Genomic DNA, 25822 nt, shown 5'->3' with positions numbered 1-25822 from the left:
TCAATTAAGTAAGAGGGGAGGTAAGTGGCATTTACCCAAATTATGATTATGTGTTTGCGGGTTAGCAAGACTGCCATCTTGCCAACTTAACAGGATGGGCTCGAATTTTGCCATGTGATAGCTTAGGTAGCAACAGGTAAACAAGAGAGTGGTCCATCCTTGCCTACTTCGCCAATTTTCATTTTCAAAGCACTTGACCATATGAGATGTGTTGAAGTATAGATCTATCTTTTAGCCATTTTGACTAGAAAAAGAACAAGTTCAATAAATTACACAGCTGTAAATACAGAGAAAGGTCCACCCATACAGAAGGTGCTTGACCTAGTCTCTGTTTACTTGGACCTTTGGTGTCTACTTTTTCTCCTCTCAGTAGGATCTGTTGGTCACATGGAAGTCCTCGAAGTGTGCTGCTTATTAATCAATGTAAGACACACTCTGATATGCTGTGATAGCAGAGGAAGCAGATAGATATTTTACGATGCACGTGTTGGACATTTTTTGTATGGCATCCCTGTAACATATTTTTAAGGGGTGACACTTAAAGGTGTATGCTGTATAGACTGATGTCATATGTGGAAGAATGAGAGTTTCTCATCTTAAATTTAATGCCATAGCATCTGAGATGCTGGATTTGAATCACATGTATGCTTCAGTTTGTGGGGAGAACTTTAATGGACATTGCCACATGGTTTCTCCCCCTAAATCTGAAGTGTTAAGGGTACTCTAGGGTCTAGGCACATTACCATTGTGTAATAGTTTTGATATAACACATTTTTACCTTTTTCCTCTCTTGGCTGTCTTTTACAGTTTTTGTTAAGGATGTATTTCTTTTTCTGAGTGAATTAATATGCAGGAAAAATAATGGTGCTCTGCCACCAGGTCTACCGAGCAAGGAAAAAATATCGATCGAAATGAAAATTTCTACCTTGAAAAAGGTCGAAATTTCGACCGAAACTGGATACTTTTTATCTGACTCTTCTTGAAAACTCAATTTCGAGCCTCAAATGCACTCAAATTGATTTGGATTTTTGCATACTACCTATTTCAAGCACAATAAACACGATCTTGACAAACCTCTTCACTAAGTGAAAAATAACTACAGTGTCTACTTCTCCACTAATATTGGATAATCAACCCATGGAGGTGCCAATAGGAATACACGGTCAATGCCACAATGGTAATCCATTGTGGAATAAGTTCCATGGAGTAAACTAGCCCACCTCATCACTCATGATCAAAACTACAAATGATCTTTATGATTCACTTATAAATTCTAATTAATATTCATAGCTCATCTCACCACTCATGACCAAAGCAATAAAAAGTGTTTAGGGCTTTAATAACACTTACACTAAAAAACTACTGAAAAACTACTATAGTAATACTAGTTTACTAAAAAACTACTGAAAATGTAACATCCAACATTCCAAGTATATAGTACATGAATCAGAGAAGAAGCAGGAATGTTATTACTTACAAGTCTATTCTATTCAAGCCTCAAGGTCTCCCTCTTCCGTTTGCACCCCATACAAATGACAATACAACTCCCATGATGTTTGCCCCATATAGTTTTGGACATAGTCAACAACTGCATCTCTGTACGTGGCCTCATCCACATGCATAAGATTTCTTGAATGTGGGAAGTTGTGAATCTCCAAAGGAACTGGTGGTGGTGGGCCTTGTGGCTGTGGAATAGTGTGGAAGATCTGCTCAACCAATGAAAGAGCACCCTGGCTCTCAGGAGAAGGATAAGGATACTGATAAAGTCCCAGTGGCTGACTCCGATAATTGACAGTGGGAGGGACACAACTATCTTAAAATATATCTTATGTAGTTTAAAATATATAAAATACACACAAACTATCTTAAAATTATCCACAACATGCTCCAAAAATTGCATATATGCTTCCACTAATACTCTGCTATTTTAAAATTTAAAATAGAAATTAATTAGTTTTTTTTAATATTTAAATATTTTTTTAGTTATTTAAATGTATATTAAATACAGTAAAATTACATAATTAACAGAAAAAAAATTAATTCAACACCATCACAGCAATATGGTGTCTCAACTCTCACATACATTCATTTGAAGCTTATACATGTACTATACATATACATTTTTAGCAATATACATAATTTAGTAAATGATTTTTAATAACAGAAAAATAAAAAATAGTAGGAAGAATAAAAAAATAATTTTGACACTACAAATTCATAGATTAACACTCTAAAGTAAACATACATAAATTTGGAAGCAATCTAATACGAGATAAGGCACAAATGAAACAAAAATAAAAAAATGAGGAAGTTGGTTACTTACCTTGCAAGATTTGAGAAAATGCACAAATGTAGGACCAAATCAAGTGTTTGAAGGAAATAGAGTTGTAGAAATTAGGTGTAAAAGGGGATGAAAGCAAGAGAAATCACAAAAAATTTCTAAAAGAGGTTGAAATCTCCAGGGCGATATCGCTCAAAACAGGTAAAAAGGCTTGGTAGGTCGAAAACTGGGTCGATTTGGACATTTTAAAGCTTACGCAGGTATTGTTTTGGGCCGATATGGTATCGGGCCGATATTTCGACTATATCGGTCGATACGAAACGATATCTTACACTTTTCGTTCCTACAACTGTATGTATTCGATTTCATTTTTTGCAGGCATTTCAGTCGAAATATCGACCATATTGGTCGAATTTTTCTCCATGCTACCGAGTCTATCTCTCGTTTCCCTTTTCTTTGTCTTCCTTCCTTGCTTTTGCTTCCTTTCATCTTCTAAATTCCATTGTAATATAATTTTTATACTTAATGTCAGGGCATTTTGCTGCTTAATTATTGTCTATGGTTAAAAGGTTTTGGCCTAGGAATGTTCTTGAAGCAGTGGATGATTGATACTGTTACTTGTGGTGAAAGTTTAACATTAATATCTGTTTTAAGTCATAAGTTGAGTCCAGTTGAGAGTTTGGTCGATTGGAGTCTTTATTGTTTATGTTTTTTAGTCCCACATTGGGTATCATTGTACTTGCTCATTCATAACTAGTATTATAAATAAAGCCTTGCTATGTCACACAAGACATAAGCAAGGAACAAATTTCGATCGATTTATGGGAATTTCGACCTTGCAAAAGCCCGAAATTCCTATGTTTCGGTTGAAATTTCGACCAAAACTGGACACTTTTTTTCTTCTAACAATTGTAACTTCAATTTCAGGCCTCATATGGACTCAAAAGGATTTGGATTCTTGCATACTACCTATTTCAAGCATAATAAACACTATAGAACTACTAGTTTACCAAAAAAACCATTGAAAATGTAACATCCGACTTTCTAAGTATATACTACATATGAGAAGAAGCGAGAATGTTACTAATTACAAGTCTACTCTATTCAATGTCTCTCTCTTCCTTCTGCACCCCATACAAATGACAATACAAGTCCCATGATATTTTCCCCATATAGTTGTTGACGTAGTCAAGCAATTGCAACTCGTACGTGGCTTCATCCACATGCCTAAGATTTCTTGACGGTGGAAAGTTGTGAATCTCTGAATAAGGAACTGGTTCAACTGCATATGGAAAGGCTGGTGGTGGGCCTGGTGGCTGTGGAATAGAGTGGAAGATCTGCTCATAAATGAAGGAGCACCCTGGCTGTCAGCATAAGGATAAGGTCCATATTGACAATAAGGTTCCAGTGGTCGACTCCGATAGGTGACAGTGGGAGGGACACCATAAGCTGCATAGGTTGCTCCATAACCATAAGGCTCCACTAGTGGCTAACCTTGAATCTGATAGCCAGGAGGGACACCATATGGTCCATAACCATAAGCTCTATAAGTCGACCTAGTAGAACCAATATTCTCCACAGCAGTATCATATGAGGACTCTGCAGGCCTATGCCATCCGGATCCTCTGGAGGTGGAGTCTCTAGAATCATCAATGCTCATCAATCTCATAGATCCCACCAAGCTCTCGGCATCAGCCAGACGATAGGACCCATATGATGGTGTGTCCTCTGTGCTATAGTCGTGCTGTCTCCCTTTCCCCTTTCTCGAATATGTAGAGGAAACATTTTGGCCTTGAGATGCAGCTCTAGTATGGTCTGAATCTTGTGTCGCGTGGGTGAACTAACTCTTGCCTGTGAATCTCGGTGGTCGTCCTCCCCCCTTGACTCTCACGTATTGTTGTTGTTGTTGGTGGTCTATCCTTAGGATCAGCTAAATCCTAATCATGCGGTCCAACACCCTCCTCATCCCCTCCATCATCATAATCATCATCGTCATCATCATCACCATCGTCGGAGGCCTGAGTCACATTATCCTCAGTGTCAAACCAGACAATCAAATCCTCACTCTGGGTGGATGCACTAGGGTGTGGCACGAAGGGACAGGCGGGCGCTGCACGTGCACTCCCCTCCTGAGCCATGAAGTCCTCCACATCAACCCCCATCTCCTCTGCAATCTGTCTACTGGGATGACCTCCCTCCTTATCTAGCAATGGCTCTCCATTGGCCTTGATCCAGTCAACTATTGGGTTATCATCATCATCCATCTCAAATATGTCAGCCAACTCGATATTGTTACTCTCTTTGTCCATCCCCTATCTAATATGATCCTCCCTCAGTCTCATTCTCATATTATAGTGTATGTAGACAAGGTCCTCTAGACACTTCACACCCAATCGGTTGCACCTCTTCGAGTGAATGAGGCTGAAGGTGCTCCAGTTTTGCTCACAATCAGTGGCAAAACATGTCTGGGAGAGCACTTTGCTTGCAATCACACTCAAGTGGGGTGAGTCACGTCCAAATTGCAACCACCACTCAGCTGCAACAAACATAGACTCCAGTCATTTCAATACTTAAATAACTAAATTAAAGATAGAATATAATAATTAAATATATAATGAATTAAATGAATGAACCTACCCCCAGGGGCAGATTCCCGTCCCGATACTGCCACAGAACGACCGAAGCTCCCAGTGGCATCCTTAAATGCCTTTATTTAATAATATATAAAGAGAAAAAATAATAATAGTTACTAGGTTAATGACTTAGTATAAAACTATAAATTGTAAATTTCAAATGATTCAAATCTTTATCTCACCTCCGTAAGGAGGATTACTTGTTTAGATGGATCCGGTTCCAACTTCTCCACTATAGTTTGGACGGCATCCATCAAATCTTGCCTCATCCTAAGATTGTCCTTGTAATGGTACTTGGGGTTTGAATAGTATGCTGTGTAAGAAAAAGTATGTTATAATAGGGAATAATCAATGCTTAATAGTGTGATAACATAATGAAAACTAAATTGAATACTAGACTTCAACTCACCAGCCTTATGCAGTGGATGCTGCAACATAGACAACCATCTAACTTGGATGATTTCGAGGACTTTCTTGTTGCTGTGTGGGTTGGATCTGAGCAACTTGCTGCTTCATCCTCTCTATTGCATCAAATATGTGTAGTAGAGTAGGTTTTCTCTGCTAATCTAACCATCCTTAACACTTGCACCACAGGCTCAAGCATCTTCACCACTATCCTCATATTATGCCAGAAAGTCTCATTGAGTGTGCTCAACTGTGCTCTCCTTCCTCCCACGGATGAAGAACCCTCCCAGCTAAACCACTGCTTTGATGCAAACATGCTCCTAAGGCCAGTCTTCCTACTCTCAAAGCTCTGCAGTGCTATCCAATTAGTAGCAAATCTAGTTATGCCTGCCCTCACTAAGTCACCCTGACACTTGTCCCTCATCATCTTTAATGCATATGTGTGGTTATAGATATAGGTGCTAACTTGTCGGGCTTGCTCCACGGTCTTCTTCACAAGCTTGACCTTTCCGATGCCCTTCAACATTAAGTCAATGCAGTGAGCAGCACATGGAGTTCAAAAGAGCTTATATTTGTCCATTAAGGCATCGATAAGAAGTCATAAAGTGCACATGTAATGTTAATATATGTATTTAAAAATGAAAATTAATACTATATGTTTTGAATCTTTTGATTCCTGGAGTTCTCCGGCATCTTCAACCTAGCTTTCTTGTAGTTGGAGCCATTATCAGTCACAATTTATATCACATTTTCCACTCCAACCTCCTTAACCACTTGCTTTAATAATTTATAAATATATTTTGCATCATTCTTATCACCGGATGCATCTATTGACTTGAGGAACACTGGCCTCCCATCACAATTCAACATGAAATTGATGATGGACTGTCTGGTGGGACCAATCCAACCATCAGCCATCACGGTCACTCCATAATGAGCCCACATGGGCTTTAATCCCTTAATATACTCATTTAAGTCCTCTTTATGCTTAGGCAAATAGATATTATATATCTCATATGGAGTGGGTCCTCTGTACACCACTCCCAGCCTTGCCTATCGCCTCAATCATATCCCTATAGTAGGGCCCTTGGGCTGTATGTGTTGGAATACTATGATAATAAGCCCATTTGGAAAAAGCCATCCCCACTTTTTCCTTCACACTCCCCCATAATTGCTTCAACTTTCTTTGCTTATGCTCAGGCCTCACAAATAGGGCCGGATCATTGTGAAGAATCTCCAGATCCGGATCTGTAGGATGTGCTGACAAAACTCGACCCCTTGTAGGGGCTCGTGGGATAGGAACCTCCTACCTCACACTCTGACTCCTCCTCATAGGGACTTGGGAGCTGCATGTGCCTTCCATACTTACTGGCTCTCTAAAGGACCCACAACCGAGAGATGGTAGGGGGGATCAGTAATTTGAGGACGAAGTCTAAGGTTGGGTTATTAATTTCAAAAAGTACAGGGGTCAAGGTAGTAATTAAGCTATAGTACAAGTGGGCATCATTAATTATCCTATTCTTTATATTTTAAGTTGTTTCCCCAGATCTTAGTCAATGGATGTAGAATTGGCATGTTGGGCAAAGCTTTATCTTCTGTTGGTGTGCCTTTTTCTTTTCTTTCTTTTCTGAACTAATGATGGCACTTAGGTGGGTTTGTTACATCATTCAGATTTGCTAAAATGCTGTGAAAATGATTGCTTAAGTTGTTACATGCAGGATGAATGGATTAAGTGGGAAAAAGATGCAACGAATATTTGAAGCACTTGCCAATGAGTCTGTCTGCAGTGATGCACGTTACTTACTGGAGTATTGCTGCTTTCGATTTTTGTCAAGGGATAGTTCTGATATTCATCCTTGCTTGAAGGTTTGTGATTCATCAAAGTAAATGAAATTTATGTTGAAATACTTATTTTTTTTGCTTTGCTTTTTTTGAGGGGCCTCCTGTATCATAGGCAGAGCATGACATTGCATTAGTGGGTGGAGATGGAACTATATCCCTGCTCTGCAGATAGGATGCTTGATTCCATAAGTGAATGTTGTATTTTTGAGAAGAATCATATGTGCAACTCTAAAAAGTTAAAGAGAAAACTGGTTATGATGTGGGGTATGTGGACCTCAGTTTTTAAGTCTAAACCAGACTGGCAATCAAACTGACAGAACGGGGTACCCGTTTATTTGGATTCAGTCTGGATACAGGACAATCCTGTGCAACAACCAGAATCAAACCTGCTTTTTTTCTAAAAAATCATTTGGTTCGATCTTATTGCTAATTAAAAATTAATGTTTAAAGGTTGAACTGTTGAAGTAATTACTATGTGCTACTTATGCTGCTATTGTTTAATAGCTCCCAGTTTTTCTTTATCTCAGACCTTTAGCCCTCACTGTGCTATGTGTGCTGCCCAAAACCTGAAACTAAGCCTTTTTCTGTTTGATTTCTGGTTTAGTTTTGAGAACTATGATTCAAGCCCTAAAGATGCATTATTCAGAATTTGTTGAGACCAGCCTGAATCTAGTCACTTGTGTTATACAGATTGACAACAAGTATTAGAAACATCTTAGAATTACTTGAGGAGGCCTGGAACCTTATTGTTATAATGTTGAATTAGCATTGATGTGGGTCCTTGTGGAAACGTTGGTAGCAACATTCTGATTTAAAGCGCTTACCAGATTGTGTATTTATGGCAGTACACTGGACATTCTTGTGGTGGGGGAGGGACAGAATGACCCCTATGTTCAGATCAGCTCTTATTATATGACCTCAAGCAAACCCTGTAACATAATTCTGGTCAATAGTGTGGTCAAAGTCGACCTTTCCTAAAGGGGTCATATTTTTACCATTGTTTGCAAAATATTAGAATTAGTAAACCTAAAAGCGCTGTATTGTATGGTTTAATTTAAGGATCAGAACAGTATATTATCAAACTCAAAACTCACTCACCCAGAAGAGCCTCTTTAGTGCCACAAGCATTAAGGGAATCTGCTAGTTAGATTCCTCACAGGAGCGTGAGCAACTTCAGCTGACAGGTGGCTAAAACAGTGCTCTGCTGCCAGGCTTTTGGTGTTGGTTCTTGGCTGTGTCATGATGCTCAACACTAACAGAATATATACAGAAAATAGATTGATGATGAACCTTCAGACCCTTCTTGAATCAATTTCATACACTAATAGTTTTAGAAGAGATACAAGAAGAAACAGAAGATTTAGTAGAGGATGTAACCTTTGATCTCCCACCAACTAGGGGTGCAAGTTTGGCCCTGGCGGCCCTGACCCTCCCTAAGCCCGCCCTGAGCCCGAATAGGGCTTGGGCTAAAGATTTTGGCCCTAAGGGCGGGTTAGGGCCAAAATATTCTGGCCCTGAACTAGGGCCAAGGGCGGGCCTTTATTCTCTTGGCCCTGATCCTGGCCCTGATTTTGGCCCTGATCTGGCCCTGATCCTGGCCCTGATTTTGGCCCTAATCCTGGCCTTGATATTAGCCCTGATCCTGACCTTGATCTTGGCCCTGATTTGAGTCTAAAGACTCTGGACCCTCCACCCACATGGAGAGGAATTAATTGTAATACATATGGGTGGATACTTGACACGTGTCAAATTTTAGAAACATGATCATGTTTTGTAGAAAATTAATAAAAATAAATTATAACATCATTTTCAATGTAATAAGCATCTATTTGATTTTGGCCCTGATCCTGACCCTAATTTTGGCTCTAATTTTAATATTAATTTGACGATGATCATGTACTACAGTACTAGATTTTTACCCTGATCTTCATACTAACATTGATATGAGTCTTGATTTTGGCATTTAGTCACTTTGATCATATTAGACTATAAATTCACTTTTACATTATTTTCTTTTAAGGTAATTTTTACTTTTTCAACAAATTCATTTTTAGTTCAATAAAATATTGATTTTGTTTTTTGCTTAAGGCAAGATAATATATTATAAATAATAAAAACTATTACATAAAGAATTAATATCTAACAAATCTATACCCCAACTTCTCATCATGAATATCTAACAAATCTACTGTGATATTTCAAAAAAAATTTATTAAAAACATATAGCTATGTTTGTAACTAAAACATCATTTTCTTTAACTACTAAAAAAAATACATTTTTTTTGTTGAATACTAAATTATCGTCGATTTACTTGTTAACAAGGTTTTGAATATGAATTTTTTTGTATTGAATAAAGATATCAATTTATTGAATAGCTGTGAATGAAAACATACCTACCTACGGCTTAAGTTCTTGACTTTGAAGATAAAATTTTCATTTATCAGATTCCTTTTGAATTTTGAATCTTTGATGTTTCTAAGTTTACAAAAAGAGTTTGTGTGACATTCTCTATAATTGACTTGACTTTCAAATATGCCTAAATTTAATTACAATTCTTTGCTCTACTTATTCTATTTCATGAATAATTTTAACTCTTTGCTGTTGGAGAAAAACCAAAGGAAAAAAAGAAAAAAGAGAGAGAGAGAGAAACTTGGGGGAAAGACAAATTGGAAATTTGGAATGAAGTTTGACCATTGTCTTAGAAGTTAGAAATTAATTGAGAATTGAGATAAATCTTTTTCTTTTTCCCTTCGAGCTTACATATAATAACCATAATTTTCATCGAATAGCAAATTAGAAAACCCTAGAAATTTGAATTTATATATTTCTCTAAAATCTAAATGGGTATAAATAGTTAAATACATATTGAATATAAGTTTTGGATTATTTATTGACATCTTTACTATTTTATTTTCCAGAACTGAGTTTGGAATTTAAGAATTTAATTACTTTAATATGTATTTTAATTACTACCTGTTTTACATTTGATATTTACGACCAAAGATATGGCCAATTAAAGCTAGGGACAAGGCCAATTAGGGCCTGGGCCAATCAGGGCCAATTAGGGCCAGGGGGACAGGGCCAATCAGGGCCAATCAGGGCTAATCAGGGCCAACCCATCCCGACCCGGCCCAATTAGGGCCAATTAGGGCGGGAATGGGCTCAAATTATACCATATAGGGGCTGGGCTTGGGATTGCAAAAGCCCGGCCCGCCCAGTTGCAGCCCTACCACCAACAGGCTTGGTTAGAATTCCTCCAATCCAATTTTTTTTTTCACTTTTAACTGAATCTTAAAATTGCCCCTTGAATAGGAACAGCAAAGGCATTTTAGTCATTCTCATTGATAAAATTGTTGGATGCCTAGAATTGTCTACAAACTTTAATTTAAAAAGAAAGAGTCCCTAGCTATGTAAGAGAAAACAAAGCTATGTATTCTATATTAACATGGCCAATAGCAACCATGACACAAGAAGGAAACCCACTATGCTAGTCTACGTGTTGGTGGAACACGGTTGACACTCCCCCCCCCCCCAAAAAAAAAAAAAAAAAAATATTGGGCCCACAACTCAAACCCAAAGAAGCCAATCCAAAGCTTGCCGAATCCCCTCAAGGGCATTTTGGTCATTTTCTAGCATTTTTGGGGCTCAATATGGGTCTAGATTGAATCTCCTCAATTCAAGAGTTATGGATCTAATTTTACTATTTTATTTGGGTTAGTAAATTTTGAGTTATAAAGAGTTCAAGTCCATTGTAAATTAGTTGTGGATAAGATTCTTTGTCCAAGAGGGTTCTTATCTTCTTGGAGTTTATTTTGATTAAGGGTTGTCTTTTATTAGTAGAGTCCAATTCAAAGAGTCCATGTAATGAGATGGGATCCTAATTTATAAAGGAACCCCACCTAGAGTCCAAATCCTCTAGTTAATTAGCTTCCAATCTAAAGGTTTTTGGTCAAGAGGTAGGATCCTTGTCCATTCGGGAATTCCAACCCAAGTTAGGGTCTTTTGAAGGCTATAAATAGCCTATTAGTTCATTGTAATTTTCAGTCTGGAAATTTGGATTATTGATGAAAAGTTATTAAGGACCGGAGATTTGTTTTAAGGGGGCCTCGGCAGATTTTAGAAGATACCTCAATACTCAGCATCATTCAAGTTCCAACAGGTTTCTTCAAGCTTTTGAATTCTGTCCTGTAATTTCCAGCAAGTTTCTGCAAGCTACAGCCATCAAATGGCAGCTCTAGATCAATCCTAGGTTAGTCCAATCACTTCCCAATCCCATTGGAGCCCCTTCCGAACCCCTCCCTCTTCTTCTAGACCACCTGCAAGCTTCTCCTCACCTCCCCATATATTTATTTTTCAGAATTCTTCTAGAATTTTCTGACCTTTTTCTGAATCCAAAATTCGAGGTCCGATCTACAGAAAATCTGACCGTTAGATCTGTCCCAAACTTTAAGATCATCACCCCCTAACCCTAGTGACCCGCCATCCTAATTTTAACCCAATCGGATCAAGCCCTAACCCTAACTAAGAGTCCTAAGCCAAGTAAGAAACATATTTTTAACCATAGCCTCGAAGGATTAATTCTGAAATTGTAAAACAAAAAAATCAGATTTAATTCTAGCCTAATCGAACCCTTGAAACATTCCATACTCAACCCTAGAAGCCTTAAAACACCCAAACCCTAGTTTTCAGATATTTTTGTTAAAACTTAAATCTGACTTTCTGTTACAGTAGGGTTTTTTCCAAGTTTTAGAATACCCTAAACACCCTGAATCTATCCTCCTTTTGCTGGAATTCCTTGCAGCCCTTATATCTAGGAAAAATTACCATAATACCCTTAGCCATAGACTGGGGTTTACATCATGTGTCTTGAAGTGTAAGTGTGTAACTAAACAACTTAAAAATAGAAGAATTTAAAAAAAAAAGAAAAAAGAAAAAAAAGTGGAGCCTATGGCATGGGCTAAAAAGGCTTACTATGAAACTTCCGTGCATGAAATTGGCTTCATAATCAAGCAATGCAAATGCTTTTCATGATGGATATTTGTTAACATAAACTCCAAGAAACATGAAAAAGCAAAATAGAACAAATATACATAAAGATTTAACATGGTTTACACCCCGATGTGATATGCTTTGTCAATGGGAAAAGCTCAGATGATTCACTATGTAATGAAAGAAAAGTATTCTTGAGACCTCTCAACAATCCTAGGCCTTGAATCAGGTCAGGGAAGGAATGGGCTTAGGTAAGAACATTCAGGACTGGGATTGGGATCGGAAAAGCCCGCCCCAGCCTGGCCCTGTTGCAGCCCTATTTTCTGAAACCTTGCTGCAATTTTAATTTCAGAATTGAATTTGAAATTGTAGGGTTTTAGGGTTTCTAAGGAAGAAGAGGAATTGCAGAATTTTCTAGGGTTTGGAGGGGAAGAAAGGGGCTGTCACTTTGGTTTGATGGTAGAGGATTGGGAAGGGATTTCTAATCCCAAAAAGGGGTAGGTATTGGGTAAGGGAAGCCTGGGGTTTTGGTTTAGGTTAATATTCTGGTTTTGAATTTTCTAGAAAATTCGTAAGCTGCCGCAAGGTAGAAAGAGGAAGAAGAAAAGAAGCGTGGGCTGGGATTGTTGGTCTAGGGCTGGGGAAGGGAAGGGTTAAGAGATTAGGGTTGGGGGAGGGGATAAGGGGCTGCCGCAGGGTTGGGGAGGGATGGGAGTGACTCGCAAATGGGGAAGGGGGCTGCAACTACAGAACTAGGGTTTGATGAAATGGAAGAAGGGTGAGGATGGGAGGAATAAGAGGGAAGGGGCTGGATTGAGGGTTGGGATGTACTTACTTGCTGTGGAATACAAACCTTTGAACAATTGCGGAAATTCTTGAAGATGCTGAGGCTGCTACAGGCCAGACAGAGAAAGAGAGCTTGAAACTGTAGAAATTTACTTAACCCCAGCAGCTTTGGGCTTCCCTCCTTGGGTACCCGTGACTCCAACCAACTCTTTCAATCAATTCTTTATTCAATACTAATCAACTCCTTGTTATATTGTAGAGAGACTTATTTATAGCCTTTAGAAGGAACTCACACTAAGACTCAATTTTGAAAGACAATTCAAACTGAAACCCTACTTGGACTAAGGACTCATACTCATAAAAGGACTAATTCATATTTCACTCTAGAAGAATCCAAATTGAAATCTAAGAGTAGATATGGGATCCTTGAACTTAGGAATCCTAACCTAACAACGACTCAATAACTTAACAAATATGGCTCAAACTCAAAAACAAAGGTAGATCGAGGGTCTCACAAACATACTAGAGCCAACTAAACCCTAAGTGGACTCACCCGAAATAGTGTAAAATTACCAAAATACCCCTGCTAGTACTAAAGGGCCGTAGGGCATGGGGATGCTAACCAAGGCCCTATTTTGGCCCTAAGTTTAGTTCACATCATGGAGTCTGACATATATTGGAACAATTTCAAAAACATTAGTATTTTTGATAATATTTGAACTTTGATTTCTTAAAAATGTACTTTTTATTTCAGAAAACTCAAAAATAAAAAAAGAAAAAAATAAAATAAAAATTAAAATCATATAATTGCTACTCCAGAACAGGTTCATCCATTGGGTCAGGTTGTACTGTGCTAACATCAAAGGCCTCAGAGAAATTATTGTTCGGATTGCCATAAAATTTTTTGGGGTAGGCAAACCTTCAAATGGTTTCAGGAATTCGAGACAACAGATTTTCTAGTCATTTCCACAAAAAACAATGTAGAATGGTCTTAATAATTGTATTGGCTATATAACATTGAATTTTCAGAGGGAAACTTACTGAGTCGATGATTCCTTTTTTTGCTTCAACATCAGACTTTCTTCTTCTTCTTCTTCTTTTGCTTTGGAAATTGTGTGTTGGACAGTGTCAAATGTGAAAAGTCCTGTCTTGGCCATGTTCTTGAAGTAATTTAGTGAAATCTAGTATGAAGAACAATTGTTTGTAAGAGGAGCAACTTTATTCCTCCCAACCCAGACAAGATTCCATTTTTGACATTCATCAAGAATTTCCTTCTGCCAAAAACTTAGACTAAGGAGGATGGATGGATGACTCCGATGTTTCTTCCTCCTCTCCGATGACGTCTTCCCCTTCCCCGCCGGTGATCTCCTCTGCTATCCCGCCCCACTCTCAGCCCTCCGCCACCTCCACCACCCACATTCCACCCCCTTCGCTCCCTCCCACTGCTCACTCCCCTCCCTTACCGAATGCCTGGAACACGCCTCTTACTTCTCTAGCCCCTTCGTGCAATCTATCCTTCATCCCTCCTTCTTCAGACTCCCCCATTCCCTCGGTTTGCTGCCCCTCATCTGCTACTGGTCCAAAAATCCTTCGATGGAAGAATGCTGTCCTAGGGCAATTTCTTGGCCCTTGCCCTCCTATTGGTATTATCAAGGTCTCCTTGGCTAAACAATGGAATTCCTTGGGTTCTTTGGAAACATTTGTCATTGACGATGGGATTCTGGTTGTTCAAGTTTGCCTCCCCGCTTGTCAATCGAAGGCCATCAATGGTTCTCCTTGGTATATTGGGCAATCCCTTATTTTTATCAAGCCTTGGGAACCCTCCATGCCGCTCCGCAGAGTCGACTTCAATTCCCTCCCCTTGTGGATCAATTTGCCGGGCCTCCCTCTGGAATTTGGAACAAAGAATGTTTGAGTCGCATTGGTTATGCTCTGGGTCGCCCTCTTCGCTCAGACCTGAAGACTTCCAGACTCGAGCGGTTGTCCTATGCTCGAATTTGCGTTGAAGTGCCTGCATCCAAGCCCCTTCCTCCCTGCATATCCATTGCCAGTGACTCGGGTGTTCATTTCAATCAGGTTATTGTCTACGATTGGGTCCCTGCTTGGTGCTCCGGCTGTTTGTCGTTCGGCCACGATGTTCACAAGTGCACTGCTGGTTTTGCTGCTCCCTCGCCTCCCTCGACTGTGGTTCCTAGCCCGATGTCGTCTTCTCCCTTGTCGATGCCTGAAAACCCTGAGCCCTCTATCCAACTGGGAACATGTTTCACTCGTATTCCACCATCGATCGATGTAATGTTGCCTGTTCCTGCTCCTGCTTCTTTGTCTTCTCATCTTATCATTGATTCTTTGAAGAAATGTTCCATTAATGCTACACTTGGAATTATTTCTGCTTCTGATAACCCACCGTCCCCATCCATCGCTTTATCTGGATCTACCAATATGCCCTCTGCTTCTCTAACCCCTTCTTCCAAATCGCCTGGACCCCCAAATTATCGCCGGAACCTTTGCTTCAGCTCCCTCTTCCACGGCGCCGATAACCTGTACTTACCGGAGGCGTCGCCCTAAACTTCAGTCTTCCCAGCCATCGAATCCCTGCCATCTCACGGCCATCGATGCCGTTGCCATCCCCGCTGCTTCTACAGATATCGAGAACCCTCCTCCCAACCTCCTCGAGCCATCGCTATTCTCGCCTGAATCCCAATCTGTAGCTTTCCCCTTCCGTGTTTACTTAGATCTTGAGTTTTCTGCAATCCCTCCCCCGTCTCTGCTCCTTACCAATTCGGTCATTGGCCTGGACGATGCTCCCAATCTCGTCCCTATTTCCCAAGATTCCAATTTATCTACCTTAACCCCCACTCAACCTTCGTTGTTGGGCCCCTTGCCCAATGGGCCCAAGCCTCCATTTCCTAATTCCCTCCTTAAACTGGATTCACGCCCCTCTCTGGACCCTTTGGCCCATGGGCCTAGTCTGCCCATTTCTGACTTTGCTCTAATCTCCCCCATTTCCCCCTCTCGGAACTTCCAAGCCCACTCCCCCAAATTTGCTTGTACCATTACTCCTCAGGCCTGTAGCCCGTCCACTACCGACATCGTTTCGGATCCTCAGCTCTCTCCCCAATCACTTGTCCTTGACCGTGCTGAGTGTCGTAGGAGCAATCGCCCCGCTAAAGAGCACAACCCGTTTGGTTGACCTCAAGTCGTCTAAGAAAAAGAAGAAAAAGAAGAAATCCGTAAAATAGCTGTTTGGCCCTGTTTGGCCCTTTTTTCAATCTTTCTATGTGGTTTGCTAGTGTTTTTAGCTCTTTCTCTTTGTTTGCGATGTTGTATTTGTGTCTTTGTCTTTAATATACTTATTTATTCATCCAAAAAAATCAAGAAAATTGTGTGATATCGCTCCCCTTGGTACTCAACATTACATGCAAAGGGCTAGGTTCAAGGAAAACGGTACCATTCATGCCATGCTCCATTGTCCTTACTTTTCCTTCGGATGCGGAACATTGGAGAGCCATTGCAATGTTTCTTGTAGGAAAAAAGGGAATCAAGAAGCTCTGCATCATATTCTAAATATTAATCCTGTGATCTAGGAAGCATGGGCCTTCACTTGAAAACTGTCTGGTCAGTGTGATTATGATTTATGGCATCTGCATGCAGCGGAGTGAATCATAGGGTGGGAGTATGAGAATTGTGTATACATTGTGATGAATCAAGAGGAGGATGTTAACTATTTGAATTTAGGAAACAAATTACCTTTATCTGTATGGAGGGGCTTCCGGGAGTGGTTGAGTGCCGCGGACTTCTAGCTTTTGTATTTCTGGTCATTGAGAGACACGAGGGGTTGCGGGCTCTAGCATATCAGAGGGCCTGAATCCTATAGAGGATGATTCCTTTGGTGGTTTTCTGGAGCTTATGGATGGAAAGGGTATGCAAATATTAGAAGCCAAGGGAAGGCTGGTGTGCCAGGTGGGAAGAAAAGCTAGTAGAACACACACACACACACACACACACACACACACACACACACACACACACATATATATATATATATATATATTTTTTTTTTTTGGGTCCTTAACTCCTTTTTATTATTATTAGCCTTGGATTTTAATTTTTTTCTTCCTTTAATACGAATCCTAAAGCTAATTATGGATTTCATGTTTGCAATTGTTGCACTGGGCTACTTGATTTGTTTTTCAGTTAATAGTTGACTATGGAAATTGTCCTTCCCCTCTGCCTTCAGTTGTTACTTAATTGAGAATTTGAACATTAATATTTGTTGAGGGCTGAGTTGTTTTGTGTTGTTATTTATAACAATTCCCTGGCCATTGGGATAGTGTCATGAAATATGTGAGGTAACTTTGGAGACTTGAATCAAGAAATGTTTTACATCCTCTGGCAGGACTTGGGGTTTAGACTATGTGGGAAGTTTTCTTTTCTATGATCTTGAAAACTTTAAAAGGTCTGTAAATTTAAAGGCTCTGAATGGTACTAATAAAACATTGAAGTTGTATAAATGTTAATGAGGCTCAAAACAGTGACAATTGCTGTTGTTAAATTTCTTTTTAATGTCATCTGAGACAGTATTACTCCTGGAGTTGTTTTACCAGGAGCATACTTTCGGATCTTGCTTCTTATTTTCAAATGGACTCTTTATAGGAACCTGCATTTCAGAGGCTAGTTTTCATAACAATGCTTGCGTGGGAGCATCCTTATTCTGAAGACACTGGCTCAAGTACCGGTGGTTTAAAAACTGCTTCTTTACAGGTTTGGATCATTCTTGAATGCATTCAACCATATCATTTTCTTCCATCCACATTATAAAACATCAGTGGTATTACTTCAGCTTATTTAAATATTTTCTTCTAATGGGTTAAAAAGAATCAATAAAAAATGAATATATGTTTGATGAAACTGACGATGACTTTTTCCTTTTGACATGTGCTACTACTGCACAACACAAAGTTTAGTCTACCAAAGTTTGATTTTTTTTTTCTTCTCTTTTTCTGTTGGATAGGTAGAAAGAGAAAAAGATGCCAAGGCCTGCACATAAGGCATATGAAGGCTATCCTAAGTTCCTAACCCTCAAAGCTAACAAGACCTGTCTCTCCTGAAGAAAATGCTACCCCAACAGGATTTAATAAAAGAAAAAAGAGGTGAACAGAGCTTCATACACTACTTTGATGGGTATCATTAAAGATAAAGTACAAAGAACAAAGTGAATAGACTGTGGATTACAATACCACCCTTGCTTCATACCCTACTTCAATGGTTTCATTGTAGATAAAACACATAGAAAGGGAATAGAACATGGAGTAATGATACTATCCTCCCTCAAACAGAAATTTCTCACACCTTCCACAATAATTTTTGAGCTTAGGTAAACCATCCCTTTATTCTCCAGGTGTACCTTTCCTTCTAACCTAAAATGTTCAATGTGTTGGCCATCTGAAAAATATGTGTATACTCTATGTGAGATATTTGGCCCAGTTTCCAACCAGCACCCACAATACACTTCTCAACAAAGCCACTATTCTCAAATCCTTGATTTCATTGTTAGATTTGTCAGAATCCATAAGGGTATTCCAGGCACTTGTGATGCAGAATTGGCAGCATATACGAGGAAGAGAAAAGCCCAATGGTCCAGCCCATCAAAGCCTAAGGATATGATCCAAAACAGCCCATGGCTTGCATGGGCTAGGACTATTGTAGTGGGATAAAATGAGCCCATGGTTTCATGGGCTTGGATTACTTTAGTGGGAGAATATCAGCCCACTATTTTGAACTAAGCCCAAGTCTAGCTTTGAAAAGTCAACAAAAGGAGCTAGTAGGTGGTGTTGGTTAGTGGGTGGGGTATAGTTGGTGGATATTTTCATTATTGTTTTGACTAGTGGTGTTGGGTAGTAGTTGGATGTTTCCAATGTTGTTTTGACTAGTGGTGTTGGGTAGTAATTGGATGTTTCCATTAATGTTTGTAGTAGGTTGTGTTAGCTAGTGGTTGGATGTTACCATTAATGTTTTTGTCTCTTTAGAATGCTATATAAAGAGACTTATGTAAATGGTGAAAAAACAACTTGGGAAATGAAATCAAATTGCTTGCTAGCATTCCTCCTCTTGGAGAACCCTTGTGTTTGATCAAGGTAGATTGGTGTTCGATCCAATCGATCCACCTTGCGGTGAGAAGCCCATGTGTTAAGACTCCTTGTGTTTGATCAAGGAAGGTTGGTGTTCGATCCAATCGATCCACCTTGCGGTGAGAAGCCCGGGTGTTATGTGTTACATTGTTATTGTCACTTTCTTCATTATAGTTCTGCCCCTATTGGAAGATCTATTCAGCCCGTTATAATACCATTCTAGTTTCAGCCATCTTTCCCATCTAAACTCTGTTTCACTTTAAGTCCATCAAATTTGCAATTGTCTCCCTGTGAAAAGGTCCTATTTGGGTACTGTTTTGATCAATCAAATTCGGTATCTACATCAACTTGTCTATTTTATTATAACTTGATGCAGTGTGCTATCTCTTTCTTTATTTGCCATTCATCTCTCTTAGCTATCTTATATTAGCACGAGGGAAAAGGTGGTAATTTGCCTTTCTAGTGTTAGTAATCAATATGTGTTTTAGCTTTGGAGACAAACACAACACAGTCAACACTGCATTCTTTTCTTCTCTTTTCTTTGCCTCCATCTCCTATACCCCTCATCCTCCATTATCGTGTTTTCTCCTTGCTTTATGCAACTTCCAAGTTCCAACTCTCCTTCATGTTGTCCTTTTCAGCAAGAAATTCCATAATTAATTCAGGGACAGCAAATTATGATGGTTGAATGTAACATAGTTCTCAAGGCAAGGCTTAGGCACTGGGGTGGGCGGTTGATGTAGAATCAAAGCTGCAGAGAAGAAGACCATAGGACCAGGACCAAATTGACCAGCACTTGATCAAGCCAGCTCAAGCCAGTCCAATCAGCCCAGATGGTCTTCTGGAACAGCCAAAAAGAGGCCAAAACACTGTTCATGCGAACAGTATCACAGCCTGATATTGGACTTTAAGTGGAAATATTCAAGCTTCACAACCTTTACATGCTTTGAGGTTTTCAGTGAGTCTCAATGAATAATATCCTCCATGAAATGGTCGATGTTCTGAGGATCTACTTATGGAGCATTTATACTTTTTATCTCCTACCTTTTTCTGCTACACACTGTATGGAATTGTCTCTCATAACTCCAGTACTTCATGTTGGTGCATACTAAGTAATGTTCATGAAAGGAACTGCTTAATGAACTTAACAGCCCCCCTCTGCAGGGAAAAAAAGCTGTTACTAACTTGGTTATGCTGGCAGCCATTTTAGCTGCTTTAGCATGCATTTATACTTTTTGTCTTCTCCTACCTTATTGTGCTACACAATGTATGGGACTGTCTCTAATAACTTCAATACTTGATCTTGGTGCACATTAAGTGATGTTCATTAAAGGCACTGTTTAATGAACTTAACATCCCCTCCCCCTGGAAGGAAAAAAAGCTGTTTAAGTAACTTGGTTTAGCTGGAAGCCGTTACAGCTGCTCTAGCATTTTCATTTACCCAGAGTGTACTTAATATGTGTCGTTTGATGTTTAGAAATTTTGTGTATTTGAAATGTATTTTCTTATTTTCCCAACTTTCAGTTTTAACTATATTTTTAGCTGAAATGAAATACGTTATTGAAATTGAAGGGGAAGCTTGTAGGGGAAGAGGCTTTTGTTCGTATTGCTCCAGCAGTTTCTGGTGTGGCTGATAGATCAACTGCCCATAATATTTTCAAGGCCCTTGCTGGAGATGATCGGGGTATCTCTTTAAGCTCGTGGACTACCTATGTTGGTGAACTTCTCAAGTAAGCCTAAGTTACTGTTTCTTAGCAGTTTAGCTCAATAAAACTTGTAAGATTGTTCTAAATGCTGCCAAAAGGTTTCTTATATCTGCATCTGTTATTAAGCTTTAAGAATTATCCAGGATGCTAAAATGCCTTTGCTATGGTTGTGGAATTATTTGTGCAAGAAAATATGTAGAGAGGTCAAACTGTATAAGAAAGTATAGTTAGTGATCGGTTATTGGGTGATTAATCCTCTTTCATTTATGGAGGTTCAGTTATAAGGATATTAAGCTTGGAGATCCTTTCATGTTCTCTTATAGACTGAGGTATAGTGCCTCATTGGCAGATGAGCCAACTGGACTGGGTTTTCCAGAAAGGGGGTTGTTAGGAGTTGGGACTTGGAGAGAATCTATGTGCACATGGTCCAACTCCTACCCTTCCTGCACTAGACTTCAGAGTGTATGATTTTTTTTATTTGTTGTATTTTATATTTTTATTCTTGGGCTTCACTATGCTAGGTACTTTCTTGTTTGGGGATACGTTTCATTTTGAGTTAATAAGATTAGTTATTCCTAATTGAAGGCTGCCTCTCTTCCCCCTAAAATAAATATCTTCCCTGACAATCAGTATTTCACTTTCAGTCCTTATTGTGATCCTCAGATTTATTTTTTGGGTAAATAAATAAATTCTTTTCACCAAAGGTGGGAAAAGAGGGGGTGGAGAAAAGAGAATACAAGAGTGAACTAAAAGAAGAAAACAAGACCCATCTAGAAAAGCAAGGGCCCGGCTAAGCAAAATAAACAAAAATAAGCCGTAGGGGGGCAAAATCCCCGACCAAACAGGGTGAGCTCCAGGATTGTTATTTGACACATCCACCCTTCTGATTTTTCAGCTTGTTTTTACACTAGCTTTGTCTCAGAGTTGGCATGTTTATGGATTTGATGTCCTTGCATAGTTTTTTGTAGGAATTGATTTACATATAGCAGGCTACTCCTGTCCAGGGTCCTTCACTTATCTGTTGGCTTAGTGTGGAAATAATTGAATCCTTTGGATGATCAATGTGACCCCCAAGCCTCTTACTTATAATAATGTGAAATATACAATATTACATAATTACCCTTACTAAAAAAATTGAATAATAATAACTTGAACCACAACTTATGATTAAACCAACCTACAAACAAGCCAAGCCTGTCAATACCCCACCTCAAGTTGAGGCATAGATGTTAATCATGCCCAACTTGCTCAAAATAGGGTGGAGTCTCCTTCCTTTAGTCCTTTAGTAAAGATGTTAGCTACTTGATTTACAGATCTCACAAAAGGCATGCATATCAGCCCTTACTTCCAACTTTCCTTTGAGAAAAAAATCTATCTATCACAATATGTTTTGTATGATTATGTTGCACTAGATTATTGGCTATACTGATAGCAGCCTTGTTGTCTCAATACAACATCATGGGGCTTGTAGTAAGGAACCCAATATCTTCTAATAGACCTTTTAGCCATACAAGCCACATACTCCTCGAACCATGGATTTATTCTCGGCCTCTGTACTAAACAATGACACCACATTTTCCTTCTTACTCCTCCAGGTCAATAGATTGCTCCCAACAAAATGTATAGTATCCTAGTATTGATTTTCTGTCTGGTGAATTAGCCTAATGAGCATTTGTATAGCTTCCACTTTCTAATTATCTAAGGTTGACAAAAGTAATCCCTTTTCTAGTGTGGATTTCAAATACTGAAGTATTTTAGTAACAACATTCATGAGTAGGGTATGGGTCATGCATAAATTGACTCACTAGGTTTACTAATAAAGCAATGTCAGGTCTGGTGTGGGGGCAAATAAATCAATTTTCCAACCAACCTTTGATGTCTTCCTTTATCCATTGGTACTCCCTCTTTCTCTTTAAGCTTAATGTCTGCTTCAATTGGGGTATCCATGGCTTTACATCCCAATATTTCCACTTTTGAAAGTAAGTCTAGGATATACGTACGTTAAGACAAATAGATGCCTTTTTCTGACCTAGCAACCTCAGTTCCGAGGGATACTTAAGTTTCCCTAGATCTTTAACCTCGAATTCCTTGCCAAGGAAGCTCTTTAGCTTTTGTATTTCTGCCCCATCATTCCCAGTGATGACAATGTCATCCACATAGACAATAAGAAGAGTAATGTGAGTTCTTGACCTTTTCACAAAGAGAGTATGGTCAGCATTACTTTGCTTATAACCAATCGATGTCATGACCTTTTGGAGGCGTCCAAACAAATACCTGTGAGATTGCTTCAATCCATAAATTTGCCTCTTCAATTGACAAACCTTCTCTGTTTGTTTTTCTACCAGAAAGCCATTTGGGATTTCCATGTAGACCTCTTCTTTCAATTCTACATGTAGAAATGCATTCTTTACATCTAGTTGATGTAAATACCAATCTTGATTCATAGCCACTGGTACTAGGACTCTAATTGTATTCAATTTTGCATCAGTTTCTAAGGTCTCTTGATAATCGATTCCATAAGTATAGGTGAACCCTTTTGCAACCAATCTAGCCTTCAACCTATTGATTGAACCATCCATATTTTGTTTCACCACAAACACCCACTTACAACCTATTGGTTGTTTCCCTGGAGGAAGAGCAACCAACTCCCAAGTACCATTCTTCTTCATAGCCTGCATTTCCTCTACGATTGCTGCCTTCCAAGTCTTTGGAACAGATGTAGTAGATAAATAAGATATGAAGGCTCGGTAAGAGTCAGACAAAGAACTATAGGAAACATATTTAGCTATAGGATGTTGAGTACATTATCTGACTTCTTTTCTAACAGCAATAGGAAGGTCAGAAGAAGATGCCTTAGGGGAAATTACAGGACCTAAATCTAGATCGGGAGATTGGAGTGGTAACTTGTCAACCTTCTCTAGCTGTTGTTGCTGATTGGTTTACCTCTGATATGTCTGCACATCCTTGCTATGGTCAATTTGCTTTTGGAAGACCTCAATGGTGTGCCTCACAGGATTGGTCTCCCCCTAGATAGGGTCCTCATAAGGTTCAAATGAGGAAAGGGGAGAGTGAGTGTCTGGAGGTGTGCTGGCTGAATGCTCCCCCTAGTTAGAATCTCTTCCTGAACCTCTAAATGGGGCTGAATTGGGTTTGAAAGGTCTCTACATGTGACAAGAACGTCCAAGGTGTGAAAAAACACCTCTACTCTTGGAGTCTCCCTGTGGAGAGGTGTATAATAAGGACTAGAATCATTAAAGATGACTACCATGGACACAATTGTCCTTTTGGAAGAAGGATGGTAACACTTGTAACCCTTTTGAGTAGCAGAATACCCTGGAAAAATGCAGTGGAGGCCATGAGGTTCCAGGTTCCAACTTACTCTTGTGAGTCGTATTCCTGGCATAACACAGACAACCAAATATCTTTGAGGAACTATAAAGGAAGATGTCCCTTGAAGAACCTTATTAGGGGCATTTGAAGTCAATGATTCTACTAGGCATCCTATTCATGAGGTAGGAAGTAGTGATAACTGCATCACTCCAATGTTGGTCGGGGACATTTATGGCAATTGGAAGAGAACGAGCAATCTTTAAGAAATGCATGTTCTTTCTTTGGGTCACTACATTTTAGGCACTGTATGTCTGTATCAACACAATTGGTCTGGTGTATTTTTCTTTCTTTCTTCTTCTTCTCTTTTTTTTTTTTTTTTTTTTTTTTTTTTTTTTTTTTTTTTTTTTTTTTTTTTGTTTTTTTTGTTTTAAAAGATAAATCCATGTGAGTCTAAAATGAAAATCAATAGGAAGTAAAAAAAAAAAAAATAAAATCGATGGGCAGTAATAGGCATGTGTCTACAAGGCCCCTACACGTCAATATGAATTAACATAAATGGAATGAAGCTTCTGTTATTGTTAGAAGGCAAATAACTTGAATGAGTCTGTTTAGCAAAAACTCAAGATTTACAAAAAAATTCCCTATGACAAGATGAGACCAAATCGGGAATTTTTTTCTTAGATTTCCTATGAGGGGATGTCCAAGCCTATAATGCCACTGGTGAAGGGCTGACAAATCTGAATTGATCTAATGAGGAGTTGCAAGCATAATAGAAGAGGAGGCTCCATTCGATTCCAACAAGTCCTTTGTCCACTTTACCACGTCCAATCTCCTTCCTCGTTACTAGATCCTGGAATACACAGTAGGAAAAAACGTTACCTTACAGTTCAAGTCATTGGTAAGACTACTAATGGAAAGAAGGTTAGTAAGAAAAAAGATGGAACATGTAAAATTGAGGACAAACAAAAGGATGGTGAATGCTGTATGGTTCCCTTTCCAACAATAGAAGAGTAAGAGCTAGCAGCAATATGGGCCTTATCTTTCTTTGAGGTTGGTAAATAATCCAATAAAAAAGAAGCAAAACTTGTCATTATGGTCTATTGCTCTAGTATCAATAATCTATGGAGCAGAAACTGAGGAAGTATGGAAGCCTATAAATAAGATACCTGAAGTAGCAAGGTAGGAGTTCAAATGTGCAGTTGAAGAAGCATTGGAAGAGGCAGTGGCAGCGGAGAAGACTGTAGAATGGGCTTTAGAGCAAGTAACTCTTCCTGGGAAAAACTGATTTTTGGAGTAGGTGCTGCAGGAACAGTCTTTGAATGATTAGCCTTTGGTTTACCCTTCCTTTGGGCCCTTTTTTATTCAATATCAGCAGGCATCCCATGTATTTTCTAGCCTATGTCTTTGGTATGATAGGGCTTGTGGAAGTGCTCAAAGTTGACTACATCTTTGGCTGATTCAATTTTGGACACCATAGTCACATTCGGAAGAACAAACTTTTCCATTACTAGGTTGTGCAACATAGCCAGACGACGAATCTCCTCACATTGAACAAGTGTATAGAATTGTTCCAATGTAGGAAAGGGGGAACGACTCAAAACCTGTCATCATAATGGTCCAACTCTTGGTAGAGAGACTGTAATCAGCATAGTACTAGGCAACCGTCAACTCTCTGGGCGGTCTCATAAAGTTTCTCTCTTAACTCATAAATTTGTGCATCA

The 25822-nt window shown here is 39.2% G+C and overlaps 1 protein-coding gene across 1 annotated transcript in view; it reads left to right on the top strand.

Moving 5' to 3' along the window:
- The window catches only part of LOC149016055 (chromosome-partitioning protein, putative (DUF639)), a 115013-nt gene that overhangs the window by 9092 nt on the left and 80099 nt on the right, over window positions 1-25822 (top strand). The window contains exons 3-5 of the mRNA XM_089157177.1: window positions 7038-7185; window positions 17591-17698; window positions 20638-20795. Of these exons, the coding sequence (XP_089013303.1) occupies window positions 7038-7185; window positions 17591-17698; window positions 20638-20795 (414 nt within the window). The remainder of the gene's footprint in view (window positions 1-7037; window positions 7186-17590; window positions 17699-20637; window positions 20796-25822) is intronic.

This window comes from Hakea prostrata, chromosome 5 (assembly GCF_041222555.1).
Source record: "Hakea prostrata isolate BN-2017 chromosome 5, UWA_Hpros_2, whole genome shotgun sequence".
NCBI lineage: Eukaryota > Viridiplantae > Streptophyta > Magnoliopsida > Proteales > Proteaceae > Hakea > Hakea prostrata.
The sequence above is the reverse complement of the archived record's forward strand: the minus strand, read 5'-3'. Positions and strand labels throughout refer to the sequence as shown.